Raw genomic sequence first — 12,350 nt, forward strand, 5'->3', positions numbered from 1 at the left:
AGTCTTAGGGAAGTAAAAGTTCAGTTTGACCTAATAGACATTTTAAGGAAGAGCTCAGTAGACGTTTGTTATAATATCCTATTACGTTATCTTGCAATATCCGGTCTAATTAAGAGAATATAGATATAGTTTTTTGCTGTTGTTTTGGGGTTTTTTTGTTTGTTTGTTTTTTGTTTGTTTGTTGCCATTTTGATGCACACTCCATATCAGTTGGCGGCGGTAATGCACCATTGCCATCCGCCATTAAGCGTCAAAAGAAGAAGAAGGACCTGTAGCAAGAAGGAAATATTTCCGATAGGTGTGAAGGCAGCATAAAAACATCTTCCGCTTTCACTCAACAGAAAATGGAGAGAGTGTTAGAAATAAACAAGGCGTTAACAATTTTTTCTTCGTATTCTTGCATGGGTTAAAGAGAAGAGACGGCTATAGGAGGAAAGGGACTGATCAGGGAGATTTTAACCAAAGAAAAAGCAAGTTACATTTTACTTTCGTTTTGCTCGTTGGAGTTGTGTTTTCGGGTGCGATGGGATGTTTTAACGGCAAAGAGGTAAGTTGACTAAGATACAACGAGCGTTGTTGTGGCTTAAAAAAACTTGTATCTTGCGGTTAATGCGCAGAGGAGTTTGAGACAACGCCATTTCTTCGGCAGTACACCCACAAGCTCATTTGGCCTGCTGGCTTCAGGGGAAGCAGGGTGGGTACTGCGGCGTAGCAGTACCCACATAAACGGAACTAAGTGTCTTGTGACATCTTCTGTTCTTTATGCATTTGCAGAGCAAAAGTGAGTGGACTCCGCTTGAGGAGCGCAGCTGCACTGATATTCCATGGCTAATCGTATTCACGTTGTTCTGTATTGGGATGGTAAGTTCTCAGTTCACAGGGCGTATGCACCCAGTTTTATTAGCTCCACCCAGAAGAGCTTTGCGGTATTTCCCCACAGTTACGGTATTTGATTTTGAAAGTTTTAAACGTTTTTGAGCGCTAAAAGTGTTTTTTTTTTTAAATTTGCATTTTATTTTATTATTATTGTTCATTATCGAATAACTCTTTAATACTGATAGCTGCTAACCTTCGCATAACAGCCCTGCATTAAAAGCAGGTTTGGTTGAAGTGTTTATTCAACTTCTTAGTAAATTTGGAGTTTGTGTTGCTGTTAAATTACATTGTGTTATACTGACAGGTGTGTGTAAAATATCAGTGCCCCCCTTAAATGGTGTAAATGAGGTGGACAAATAATTAGAAAGTACCAGTTAGTGTAACACAAATTAATTCAACATCACCATAAACTACATCCACCAAAATGGCTGTAAGCTTCAATCAACACCTGTCTGAAACAGAAACTGGACATTATAACATTAATGAAGTACTGCATAGCAAGACTGGGTTGGATTATGCTGTATTTATTATAGTTACTATAGTTTTATCATAGAAATGGCACCAAACCCCATGTTAGCCTGATCTGCTCTGATCTTTGTCATCTGTAGGCCTGTGTTTGTGGCTATCCCATCGCCACAGGAGCCACCTCCAGGTTTATCTCAGGATACGACAGCTATGGAAACACCTGTGGCCAGAATAACTCAGAGATCCCTGGAGTACCCTTCAGTGGCAAGGACATGACAAAAAACAAGTTAGTCTGATTGTTGAAAGTGAACGAATATGTGACATGCACTTTAATTTGCATCAAATTCATGATTTTCTTGTTTTCTAAATACGTTGCATCCATACTGTCCTATATGTATTTGCTGAGTTTTTCTCATTTAATAGATTCAGTATATTAAAGTAGCATGCTTTTTGCCCTCTGTAGAATGAAAGGTATCTGGCATTATTTGTTTGCATGGAAGGACTGCATCATGTGATTCTAATCAGTGAGCCACAATTGATTATATTCTCCCTTTTGGGCTGAAGCTTGACATCAGCATGGAGCCTGTAGGCCCAGTTTTACTGAAACAATAGTTCATGCTTTATTGAATGGCTGATTGCCTGTGAGGGTTTTTCAGGTGTCACCGTCTTCCAGTTTTTGCCCAGACAGAGCAGTCCTAACAGGCATAGTAACTGCAAAATACTGATATCTTGTTAAAGGGAAAATAATTTCTTATTTCAGAGAGAAGGTTGTGGCAGTACCAAACAGTCAATCTGAAATTCCAATTTTTCTTTCCTATCAGGTATGTTTTCTTTCTGGATCCTTGCAATCTTGACATCATTGAGAGGAAGGTCGAGTCTGTTGCCCTGTGTGTCTCCGAATGTCCTACTTCTGAACTGAAGGACTACATAGAGTTAAGGAGGTTTGCTGAAACTAATGGTGAGAAAGCAGCACCAATGAGTGTATTAACAGTTTGGTCAATTATGGCAGAGGTTTTAGCTGTTTGTGTAACACTGTATTCTGTAATCTTTTTTTTTACAGGATCTCGTCTCTGCTCCTATGATATTTTTCCTGCCAGATACACAAGCCATTCAGAAAGAAACACCAAATGTCCCAAACTCCCTGTTTTAAGAAGGTAATCGAGCATATCATTTAGGTTCAGTCTAAACAAGAAATTTGCTTATTACTGGGAAAGTGACCACCATTCATTCATTACAATAACAAAGAGGACTAATTAAATAACGTAGACTGTATATCTATTCATAGATGTATGCCGTAGTTCCCTGTTTGAAGGGCTGTCCATTGAAAATAACTGAATCCCTCCTCTTCTTTATGTTTGTAGTAAGCCAGTGCTTCACCGATGTGTTCCTGTGAATCTCGACTGCTATGTTGACTTTGCTCAGGCAGCCGTCACATTTGTCAGTGACAACACTTTGCTGCGCCGGCTCGTCACAGGAGTGATGGAAAGCAAGGGGGTTATCGTGGGCCTTTGTGTGCTGGCTTTCGGTATAACGCATTGTTAAGTCTGGTTTGCAATAGCGCATGTGGATATTTTTGATGAATGATGATTTATTTTCGTCCAGTGACAAACTACCAATGTTTTGTTTTGTTTTGTTTTTGTTTGTTTGGTTTTTTTTCTCCCTGCTGCTAGCGCTGCACAGCCATAATTGCTCGCAGGGAATCAGAACAAGAGCAACTTTAGCAAAGGCAAAGCTATTTTTGTCGTTAAAATAACAGGAAGTGTGTGAGTGGTCACAGTTATTGTATCCACTGAAGTTCAGCCTACAGGAGGAAATTTAAGGGCCGTTCTAACTCCCTTCCTGTTTTAACTGGTTTATACGTCTTTGGTCTTAACTATTTGATCTGCGGTACAGCCAAGATTGCAAGATTCATAAGAGGACATTTTCCTTCCATGAGGCATCTAGGCTTTTCTCATTCACATACCGATTAAAATTAAATGCAAACCCATGGCTTAATTACTTTTCATAATTCAGTTTTTTTTTTTTTTGGTATTTAGTATTTTATTTATATTTGAGATAAACCAATATTTTATCAAACCATGCAGTGAACAGCTGAATGCAACTTTTTCCCACTTCAGTGGTGTTTTATACTCACATGATGCACTGTGTTTTCTCTCAGCTCTGTCCATAATCATGATGGTTGTCATACGTTACATCTCCAAAGTGCTGTTGTGGATTCTAACAGCCTTAGTGATCATCGGCTCTATAGGTAACTTCCAAAAGCAGCCCACATGTGCTAGCACTCAAATGCCCTACCTGCTTAATTAACTTTTTTAAAATCTGTTCAGGTTTAAAATAAATCCTGAGCAGTTAAATTGTGCTGATAAAAAAAACAACAACACATGTTTTTAGGTTCAATTTATATCTGAGCTTGTTTCTGCTTTGCTCTCTTGCAGTAGGGACAGGAGTCCTGTGGTGGCTTTATGCGGACCACAGGAAGGCCCTTGATAATGGCACCTTATCAGTGTTTGGGAAAGAAGTGGCCTCCGACAATGTTAATGCCCTGCTAGTGTGTGCAATTGTTTCTACAATTTTCATGGTATGTATGAGTGCACAGGTACAGTGTGTGCATGTAGTTCTCATAGTTTTATTTAGGAACAGCCAGTTTTTGGAAAAAAAGGGTTTCTGTGTTTTGGTTAAATTCCACACAATGGTGCAGTGGTTAGCACTGTCGCCTCACGGCAACGGGGTTCCAGACTCAAATCCCAGTCTGGGCCCTTCTGTGTGGAGTTTGCCTGTTCTCCCTTTGCTTGCGTGGATTTTCATCTCCGGCCTCCTCCCACAGTCCCAGAAACATGCACTTTAGGTTAGTTGGCTACTCTACATTGCCCCTAAGTGTGAGTGTGTGCGTGTATGGTTGTCTGTCTTTGTGTGTCGGCCCTGTGACTGAGTATAGAAAATGGATGGATTTAATTCCAACTGTAAGGCTCATTTTAGTGATTTTCTTAGCTCACTGGTCTTTGTCTTACTCTCCAGGTCATTCTCCTGATTGTGATGTTCATCATGAGGAAGCGCGTGGCTCTCACCATCTCCTTGTTCCATGTGGCTGGTAAAGTGTTCATCCAGCTTCCCCTGCTGGTCCTGCAGCCTGTCTGGACCTTCGTCTGCCTCATGCTCTTCTGGGTCTACTGGATCGCCGTGCTTCTCTTTCTCGGGGCTTCAGGTGAGGACAAAGTATTGGCACTTTATTCATGTAGATGCTGGTCAGATTAACTCCCACGTTTAGAATCTCGTGCCAATTTCATGATGTGGGAGGACACAGTCAAACAACAACATCTTTCTTCATGCCCTACTTTTTTTTCCGCTTCCAGCAAAGTAATATTTGAAACAAAAGGGCCACAGCAATTTAAGTCAAAACATCCAATTTTTTTTGCTTTATGTGAACTATTTGTGTGTGTGTAGTACTGTGAACATAAAAATATAGTTAATCTTGTTAATCGTAACTAACATAATTGCAGATGCAGTGAGGAAAAAAAAAAGAGTACTTGTCAAATGACATTCTTGACTTGTTTGACCCCGTGACCCTTGCCGTGGAATACAAATAGTGATTTTATTAAATTTGGCAAACACTGACGTCCATCTAAGGTAGTTGGTTCACCCAGTCACACAGTAGGATTTACTGCTCTTGTTTTCAGGTAGGATTCTCGTAAATATCAAGCAGATGTAGAGCGAAGCATGGAGATACAAATGTTTTAGCTCTTATGTAAAATCACACCGACTGACCTGTAAAACACACGACCCAAACTCATGCTCGCATTCCCTCACAGGAACACCAGTGGTGAACAGAGGTGTGGTTGAATATGAAATGCAGGGGTCTCCCCAGTACTTGGTGTGGTACCATGTTGTGGGACTCATCTGGATCACTGAGTTCATTCTTGCCTTCCAGCAGATGACCATTGCTGGGGCTGTGGTCACCTACTACTTCACAAAGTAAGTAACAGAAGATAATTTTTCCTTATCACATGGAACATTAACATTGTCTTTGCTGTCATGTTTAATGATAATTTCAATTATGTCCTTATTCCATGTATCTTAAGGGATAAGTCCCAGATGCCAGCTACTCCCATCCTCTCCTCCATTTTACGAACCATCCGCTACCATCTGGGGACTCTGGCCAAAGGCTCCTTCATCATCACGCTTGTTAAGATCCCTCGTCTCATCCTAACATATATCCACAGCCAGCTCAAAGGAAGGGTGAGCTGTGATGCAGCAACATTTATTTTAAAATCCAACTAACTCAAAAATGTTATTATGGTCTTGTGTCAGTATTTTTTATCACATTTAAATGAAGTCTGTAAAGCTGTGAATATTTTTATGTCTCACAGGAAAACGCCATTGCTCGTTGCATGCTGAAAGCCTGTGTCTGCTGTTTGTGGTGTCTTGAGAAGTGTCTGGCGTACTTAAATCAGGTAAGTCATTTAAGGCTGGTGAAGGAAGGAGATCTAGCTTACTGCGTTCAAGAAACAAGACCCCCTTTATTAACAGTATACATGCTCATTACTATTATTATTCCACATTATTGCAGAATGCTTACACTGCAACAGCCATCAACGGCACGAATTTCTGCACCTCTGCCTGTGACGCTTTCCTCATCCTGGTGGAGAACGCCCTCCGAGTGGCCGCCATCAACAGTGTGGGCGACTTTATCCTCTTTTTGGGAAAGGTACCACACGGAAAAATATTCTGGAGTATATTTTTTATGTGAGATAATGCTCCAAACCAAATGGTCCATAATGTTTTCTAATTATGTATGTACACTTTCAGGTGCTTGTAGTCTCTTGCACAGCTTTGGCTGGCGTCTTGGCTCTGAACTATCAGAGAGAGTACACTGTGTGGGTCCTGCCTCTCTTCATCGTCTGTCTGTTTGCCTATCTGGTGGCTCACTGCTTCCTGTCTGTCTATGAGAATGTGGTCGATGTTCTCTTCCTGTGCTTCGCTGTGGACACAAAGTACAATGATGGCAGCCCTGGACGCGAGTATTACATGGACAAGGCCTTAATGGTGAGAAGATCGTTTGTACAAAAAGGATAACTGATGTAACAAATTTTTTTTTTCTGCCTCTGTAATTAGAGTTTATGATGCATTTTGTGTTTCTGGGGCCTCATACTTAATATTTTCTTTCATGCCAATTCACAGAGAGGTTTGTTTTATGATTTTTGATATTTCTTTACATACTTTAGCACAACAGTTTCCACAGCATTTTTCAGTGGAAACTTATGAAAAAATTCTCCTTTGCTCCTTTTATGCCGGTTTCCACGCAGTATCATCTTTGGGGGTATAATATTCTCTTGTCTAATGTCTCTGTGATTGTCACATCCCTTTTACTGCCTCGCATAATTTTATGGAGCATTCTTGCTTGAGAAAAAAAAACTTTTTTGGTTTTAATGGCTGTCGCAGACAAGTTTACGGCAGTTGTTCTGTGAATATTCTCTAATTGTTTCACGTCTACATTTGTCTGCTGGTTTCTGATGGTGGACCTAAACCTCAGAGGAGTCAAATTCTTCTTTTCGTAACAAATTTGTGAACGAAACCCTCAAGTTTCATTTTATGGTTGTTGACAACTAATGGTCAAATCCCACAAAGGTACACGCAACATCATGTATAGTAATACTGGGAAACTTTTTCTGTAAATTCATACATGAATATGTAGCAACTCTGATTTTGCATATTTGCCTTTATTGATTTGTTGAATATTTCTGAACTAGTAAAGTAAAGAACTAGTTTTGTCTTAAGAATAAAAGGGTTATGATAAAGAATCAGACGACGTTAGGTTTTAACAATAAATAAGAAATAAAATTAGGGTATAATGACTGATGTATAACATTGTCTTTCCCTTCCCAGGAATTTGTTGAGAACTGTAAAAACAAGGGTCTGTTTAAGTCAGGAGATGGAAATAAGCAAGAGATGACGGCCATGGTGAGTTGGAAAATCTTTGCAATCTTCTCTACTGTGTGCTGTTTCTTAACTTTTTCATTCTCCCTGGAAAGTAAACTCAGAACATTCTTGTGAAACACTGCAAAAAATACAGTAACTGTTTTCCTGTTTGTTACCCCCTTTAAATAAACTAATCACTAGTTTGTGTGTGATTTCCATACACGTGTTTTGAGGTTGTGAAGGTGAGTAAATCGTTATCCTTTTTTTCCTTTGCAGGCACATTAAAGGACTGTTGCTTAACCAAACATCAGAAAAACTGCCAAAGCCATTGATGATACCTCTGAGTATAACTCAGACTTCACCAACATTTCGTTCCAGTGAAATGAGTAAGACAGCAGGGACCTTCATGAGGAAGCTACACATAACTTCAGCTAAATAAGCACTGTTGTTTATTTTTTTTATTTTTGCTAAAGAGGGCTTGACAATAATAGTAATATCGCAAAATCTCAATTTGATTTGTTCTTTGCTGTTAATAAGACGTGTGAACTTTTTCTCTTTTATTAGCTTTTAAATAAAATAACTAAATATAATAACATCTTTTTTTCTTTTGTTGTTTTTTGAGATTGGTGTCAATTTTTTATGTGATAACTAAATGTGTTTTGTCAGGCTGTTCCAGTTGTTTTATTACTCCTTATGTACTCAAATATACATTAGGACCTCATGCCCAGTATAAAGTAGGTCCTCCTTTTTCCACCAAAACAGCCTTGACCCATCAAGGTGTGGACTCCACTAGACCTCTGAAGGTATTCTGTGGTATCTGGCACCAAGACGTCAATAGCAGATCCTGTTCTGTAAGCTGCCAGGCCACCTCCTTCCATTACTCCATGGTCCAGTTCTGATGCTTTTGTACTCATTGTAGGCACTTTTGGCAGTGGACACGGGTCAGTATGGGCAGTCTGATTGTCTGTAGCTACTATATACAAATTGCGATGCACTGTGAACAAGTGTTAATTTTTCCAGCAATCTGAGTTACAGTAGCTCTTTTATTGGATCACACAGCAAGAGCCAGACTTCACCCCCCACATCAGTGAGCTTTGGCCGCCCATGACTCTATCGCCTGTTCACCGGTTTTCCTTCCTTCCTTCCTTCCTTCCTTCCTGACCACTGCAGACTGGGAGCATCCCACAAGAGCTGCAGTTCAGATGCTCTGACCCAGTCAACTAGCCATCACAATTTGAATATCACTCAAATCGTTAGAATTGTCCATTTTTTTTCTGCTTCCAGCACTTGACAAAATATTCACTTGCTGCCTAATATATCCCACCCACTGTTAGGTGCCACTGTAATGACAAATTGAATGATATTCACTTCACTTGTCAGAGGTAATGATGTTAAGGCTGATTGGTGTATATGAAAACACAGTTTGTTCCTGAATTTCAGGGTCAGCTGACATAAAACATAAAAGGGCATGTGCAGGAGACATAAATAAAATGAATCGAATATTCTGAATTAATGTATAGAAACATAGAAAGTATCACCTGCATCACAATGGTTCATTTGTTTAATTGAATAAATAAATCACAGTGAAGATTTCCCAACATTTGTGAAAAGGTTTGGCCACAAACAAGCAGTGTTAACAAAACAATGTTAAATTTCATTATTCTTCTATATCAGACTATATGTTTAACCTTTTTAAATTTTTTAAATATTTGTCCGCTTGCTATCCTCCTCTAATGGAACAAAAAGTAATTGAGATGAACTACTGAAGCAACGGCATGAACAAGTGCTCAGCTGCAGAGTATAACTTTACCACCTGAGGGCAGCAGCTCCTTTAAAAGGATCAACGTTTCCATTGTGATTCCATCACTGATGGTATTCAGAAACAAAAAGAATAAAATTACATTTTAGTCTCAAGGACTAACAGGTTTAGAATCCTCTGAATCCACTTCAAGAAAATAAATGAATTTATTTCTCATCACTTTCTCCTTCATTCCATAATAACGCTTGTAGATAATTAAATGTTTATGATCACCATGGAGGTTTCTGACCTGCCCTGGTGATCTAAGTGGATCCAATCTACTCATGTATAGATCACTGCCTCATCCCCTCCAGTTTCTTTCCAATCCAGCATTGACCTGACAACAGTCAAGCCACTAAGCAGTTAGAGGTTATTGATAGGAAAGCTCTCTCTGTGCACTGCTGTCCACCTCCATAAAACACAGGAATCCAGAGGAAAACAGCTCGATGGCTGGTAGTGAGTTACGCTGTAGTAGTACTTGCAGAACACTAACCATTCCTGGAAGCTGTATGTCATTGAAAGAAAGACTGGAAAACATGTTTTGCTGGAGGCCTTAGTAGGAAGCTGCAAGATTTAGGCCTGAATGGGAATGTTGATTATGTAGGTTCTTACGGTGAACAGAGTAGGCAGGTTTGGACATTTGTGACTTGATGGCTGGAGTCTATTGAGCCCAGTCAACCACTTCTCAATTCCTGTGAAAGATAAATCCTGCAAAAGCACACATTTGAAAAAGGAACTGAAATTTCTTTAAATCATACAATTTTTAGGTTTTAATTAATATACATATTGCCTATTTTATTTGCAGCATACCATAAAGTATCTAACATATCTGATATAGCTTATGACAGTAAATTTTAAATAAATACCACACACATGTATTTTTGCACTCTTTTTCATATTTAAGAACCTCTATCTAAACATATTCTGAAGTATCTGTGCATTTTATTTATTTACTTTTCAGGGTAGGTACTGTATATCATCATATAGTGTTCTCAGGCCAGGCAGTGTATGAAATAATCATTTGCTTCTTGACAGAAGCTCTGATTCAACTGATAACTAGTTTACAACCATTATACCTGTTCTGTCCCACTGCTATACGGATGTGTATTGTTCACGCTGACTCAGATGCAGTAACATGAGCCTATTAAGTGTGTGTGTGTGTGTGTGAGTGAACAGTATTGACCAACAGTGACTTAACCATTAAGGTGAGCCATTCCGCCTTCTCAGCAGCCCTGGAAGCTCAGCTTGGACCTTTTCAGTGCTGCTTACATTTAGTACACAAACAAGACTTCAACAATGGAAAGAGCTCACAATGCTGCTGTAGACATGCAAACAGAGAGTAAAGCCATTCAATGAAAACAAAACAGCCAGAGATGATTGTGATCCTGATAAAAGCTAGTACACCAACACAAAGACAATGTTTAATTGAGTTTCTCAAACCACAGAAGCAGAACATCACATGAGCCCGATGTGACTGGGAGGTTTGGTAAGAATATGGTATTGATTTTATGGTATTCATAATGTGTATATATGACACACATATATTTTTAAACTAATGCTGAGGTTTAGAGATTCCTGACTTTGGAGATGGACACAATAATCTCACCACAATGTCTATTTACAATCTGTTGAGCAAGAAACTATTTAAGTGATTTTTAAAAATGGGAATTTGAACATCTACATTTCAGTGACAACTGGTCAAACTCCAGGAGGACAAACTCCTTCTGCTGCTGAAGATTATGTGGTACGATCCAAAGCTCAAAACTACTCGCTAAATGGACCTTGTCGTTAGCATTATTTGACACTGAATTGGTTCTGCTGTTGATAAATACACTGTATTGCTATTGATACACTATATAGACAAAAGTATCCATACACACCTCTATATGAGGCTGTTTTTAAAGGGGTTGAGCTGGGCCACTTACTTCCAGTGAAAGGAAATCTTAATGCCTCAGCATACCAAAACATTTTGGACAATGTTATGCTTCCAGGTTTGCGGCAACAGTTTGGTGAAGACTCTTTTCTGTTGCAACATGACTGAGCCCCAGTGCACAAAGCAAAGTCCATAAAGACATGACTGGATGAGTTCGGTGTGGAAGAACCTGACTGGCCCACACAAAGTCCTGACCTCGCACCTTTTGGATGAACTGGAACAGAGACTGTGAGCCAGGCCTTTTTGTCCTATCATTGCCTGACCTCACAAATGCTCTACTGAATGAACTGAAAAAAAATTCCCACAGAAATGCTCCACAATCTTGTGGAAAGCCTTTCCATTTTTATTTAGAAATGTCATTAAAGTTCCTGTTGGTGTAATGGTCAGGTGAATTAATAACATAAACTTAGCAGTTTATTAGACCTCATACAATGGCTCATCACAGAAGCAGAATGAGAAGGTGATAAAAGAACCTGCGTCACAGAATGTTCCTTATCCAAGAAACCTGATTTCCGAACATCAAAAGTGCTTCCTGCAATTTGAGGCATTTCCCATCAGTGCTCAGTCATACTGTCTCGCCATACGCTGGCAGATCACTTTTTACTGTTGGGTGCTCTCCAACAACAGGCTCCGCTGTGTGGAAATTAGATATCTATCCACATAACTTTGGCAATCACATACAGGCAGAGGAAAAGTGTGTTAAAATGCACATTAGATATTTACCCAGTGACTTTCCTGTTTGGAGCTGCTGACAAGTCCTGTTGCCAACACACACACAGATTTACCCACTGTGTGAGTTCCTGTAATCTGCTTACACTGATGTGTTGTGTAAAAAATGTTCTCACAAAAAAGAGAAAGAGAGAGAGAGAGAGAGAGAGAGAGAAACTTGCAGGTCAATGGATCTTCCTCTTCCTGTGTTAATTCATTTAGTGTATGCGTTTGGCTCTACATGTGCTTGTTGTGTGTGTGCATGCATGTACGTACATCTGTGAGTTTGACGGCAACTCATAAAATATTCACCTGTTCTTCTCCTGCATAATGCAGTAAAGTTCCCGCACGCAGAACATCGCCTCTAAACAAGCCGTTTGTCACTCGTAACCACCATCGGCTCTTCTTTTAAACCGGCTTCCAGTCATGCACTGTCAACTTTGTGTACTTGTGTTTTCTCAGTTCCTGCATGCTCGTAGAATTAAACATCCTCCTCCTTTTATACCAAAATACACTAACAACTTGTCTGTCTTTTCCTAAACAGAAGCACAATAATACAGAACCGAAACAGTAAACTTGGAACGGAAACTCGGTCACATGGAAACTAAAGTTCACTGCATGCAGTCAAATAACACTCAAGACTACGCAGCCGAGCAA

At 39.6% G+C, this 12,350-nt stretch overlaps 1 protein-coding gene across 2 annotated transcripts; it reads left to right on the forward strand.

The window, feature by feature from the left end:
* Positions 1-264: 264 nt before the first annotated feature.
* On the forward strand, positions 265-7,849 carry LOC124072722 (choline transporter-like protein 1). Of its 2 annotated transcripts, none has more exons than XM_046414338.1 (16): positions 265-547; positions 775-861; positions 1,485-1,627; positions 2,163-2,299; positions 2,402-2,495; positions 2,703-2,866; positions 3,500-3,589; positions 3,777-3,919; positions 4,357-4,543; positions 5,148-5,310; positions 5,418-5,574; positions 5,706-5,789; positions 5,906-6,043; positions 6,145-6,381; positions 7,222-7,296; positions 7,531-7,849. In XM_046414338.1, exons 1-16 carry the CDS (start codon positions 524-526, stop codon positions 7,537-7,539), a joined length of 1,932 nt encoding a protein of 643 aa, XP_046270294.1. In that variant the 5' UTR covers positions 265-523; the 3' UTR covers positions 7,540-7,849. The 2 variants fall into 2 exon arrangements, with proteins under 2 accessions (XP_046270294.1, XP_046270303.1); XM_046414347.1 differs by lacking the exon at positions 265-547 and adding an exon at positions 563-694.
* The last annotated feature ends 4,501 nt before the right edge of the window (positions 7,850-12,350 follow it).

Source organism: Scatophagus argus, chromosome 2 (genome assembly GCF_020382885.2).
Source record: "Scatophagus argus isolate fScaArg1 chromosome 2, fScaArg1.pri, whole genome shotgun sequence".
Taxonomy (NCBI): Eukaryota; Metazoa; Chordata; class Actinopteri; family Scatophagidae; genus Scatophagus; species Scatophagus argus.

What these genes read in the sequence shown, in the direction of transcription:
- LOC124072722 (XM_046414338.1), top strand. Translation starts at nt 524, where the DNA reads ATGGGATGTTTTAACGGCAAAGAG. An exon ending in GATGTTTTAACGGCAAAGAG is followed by an intron (nt 548 to 774) that starts GTAAGTTGACTA and finishes ATGCATTTGCAG; the next exon opens with AGCAAAAGTGAGTGGACTCC. An exon ending in AGTGATCATCGGCTCTATAG is followed by an intron (nt 3,590 to 3,776) that starts GTAACTTCCAAA and finishes GCTCTCTTGCAG; the next exon opens with TAGGGACAGGAGTCCTGTGG.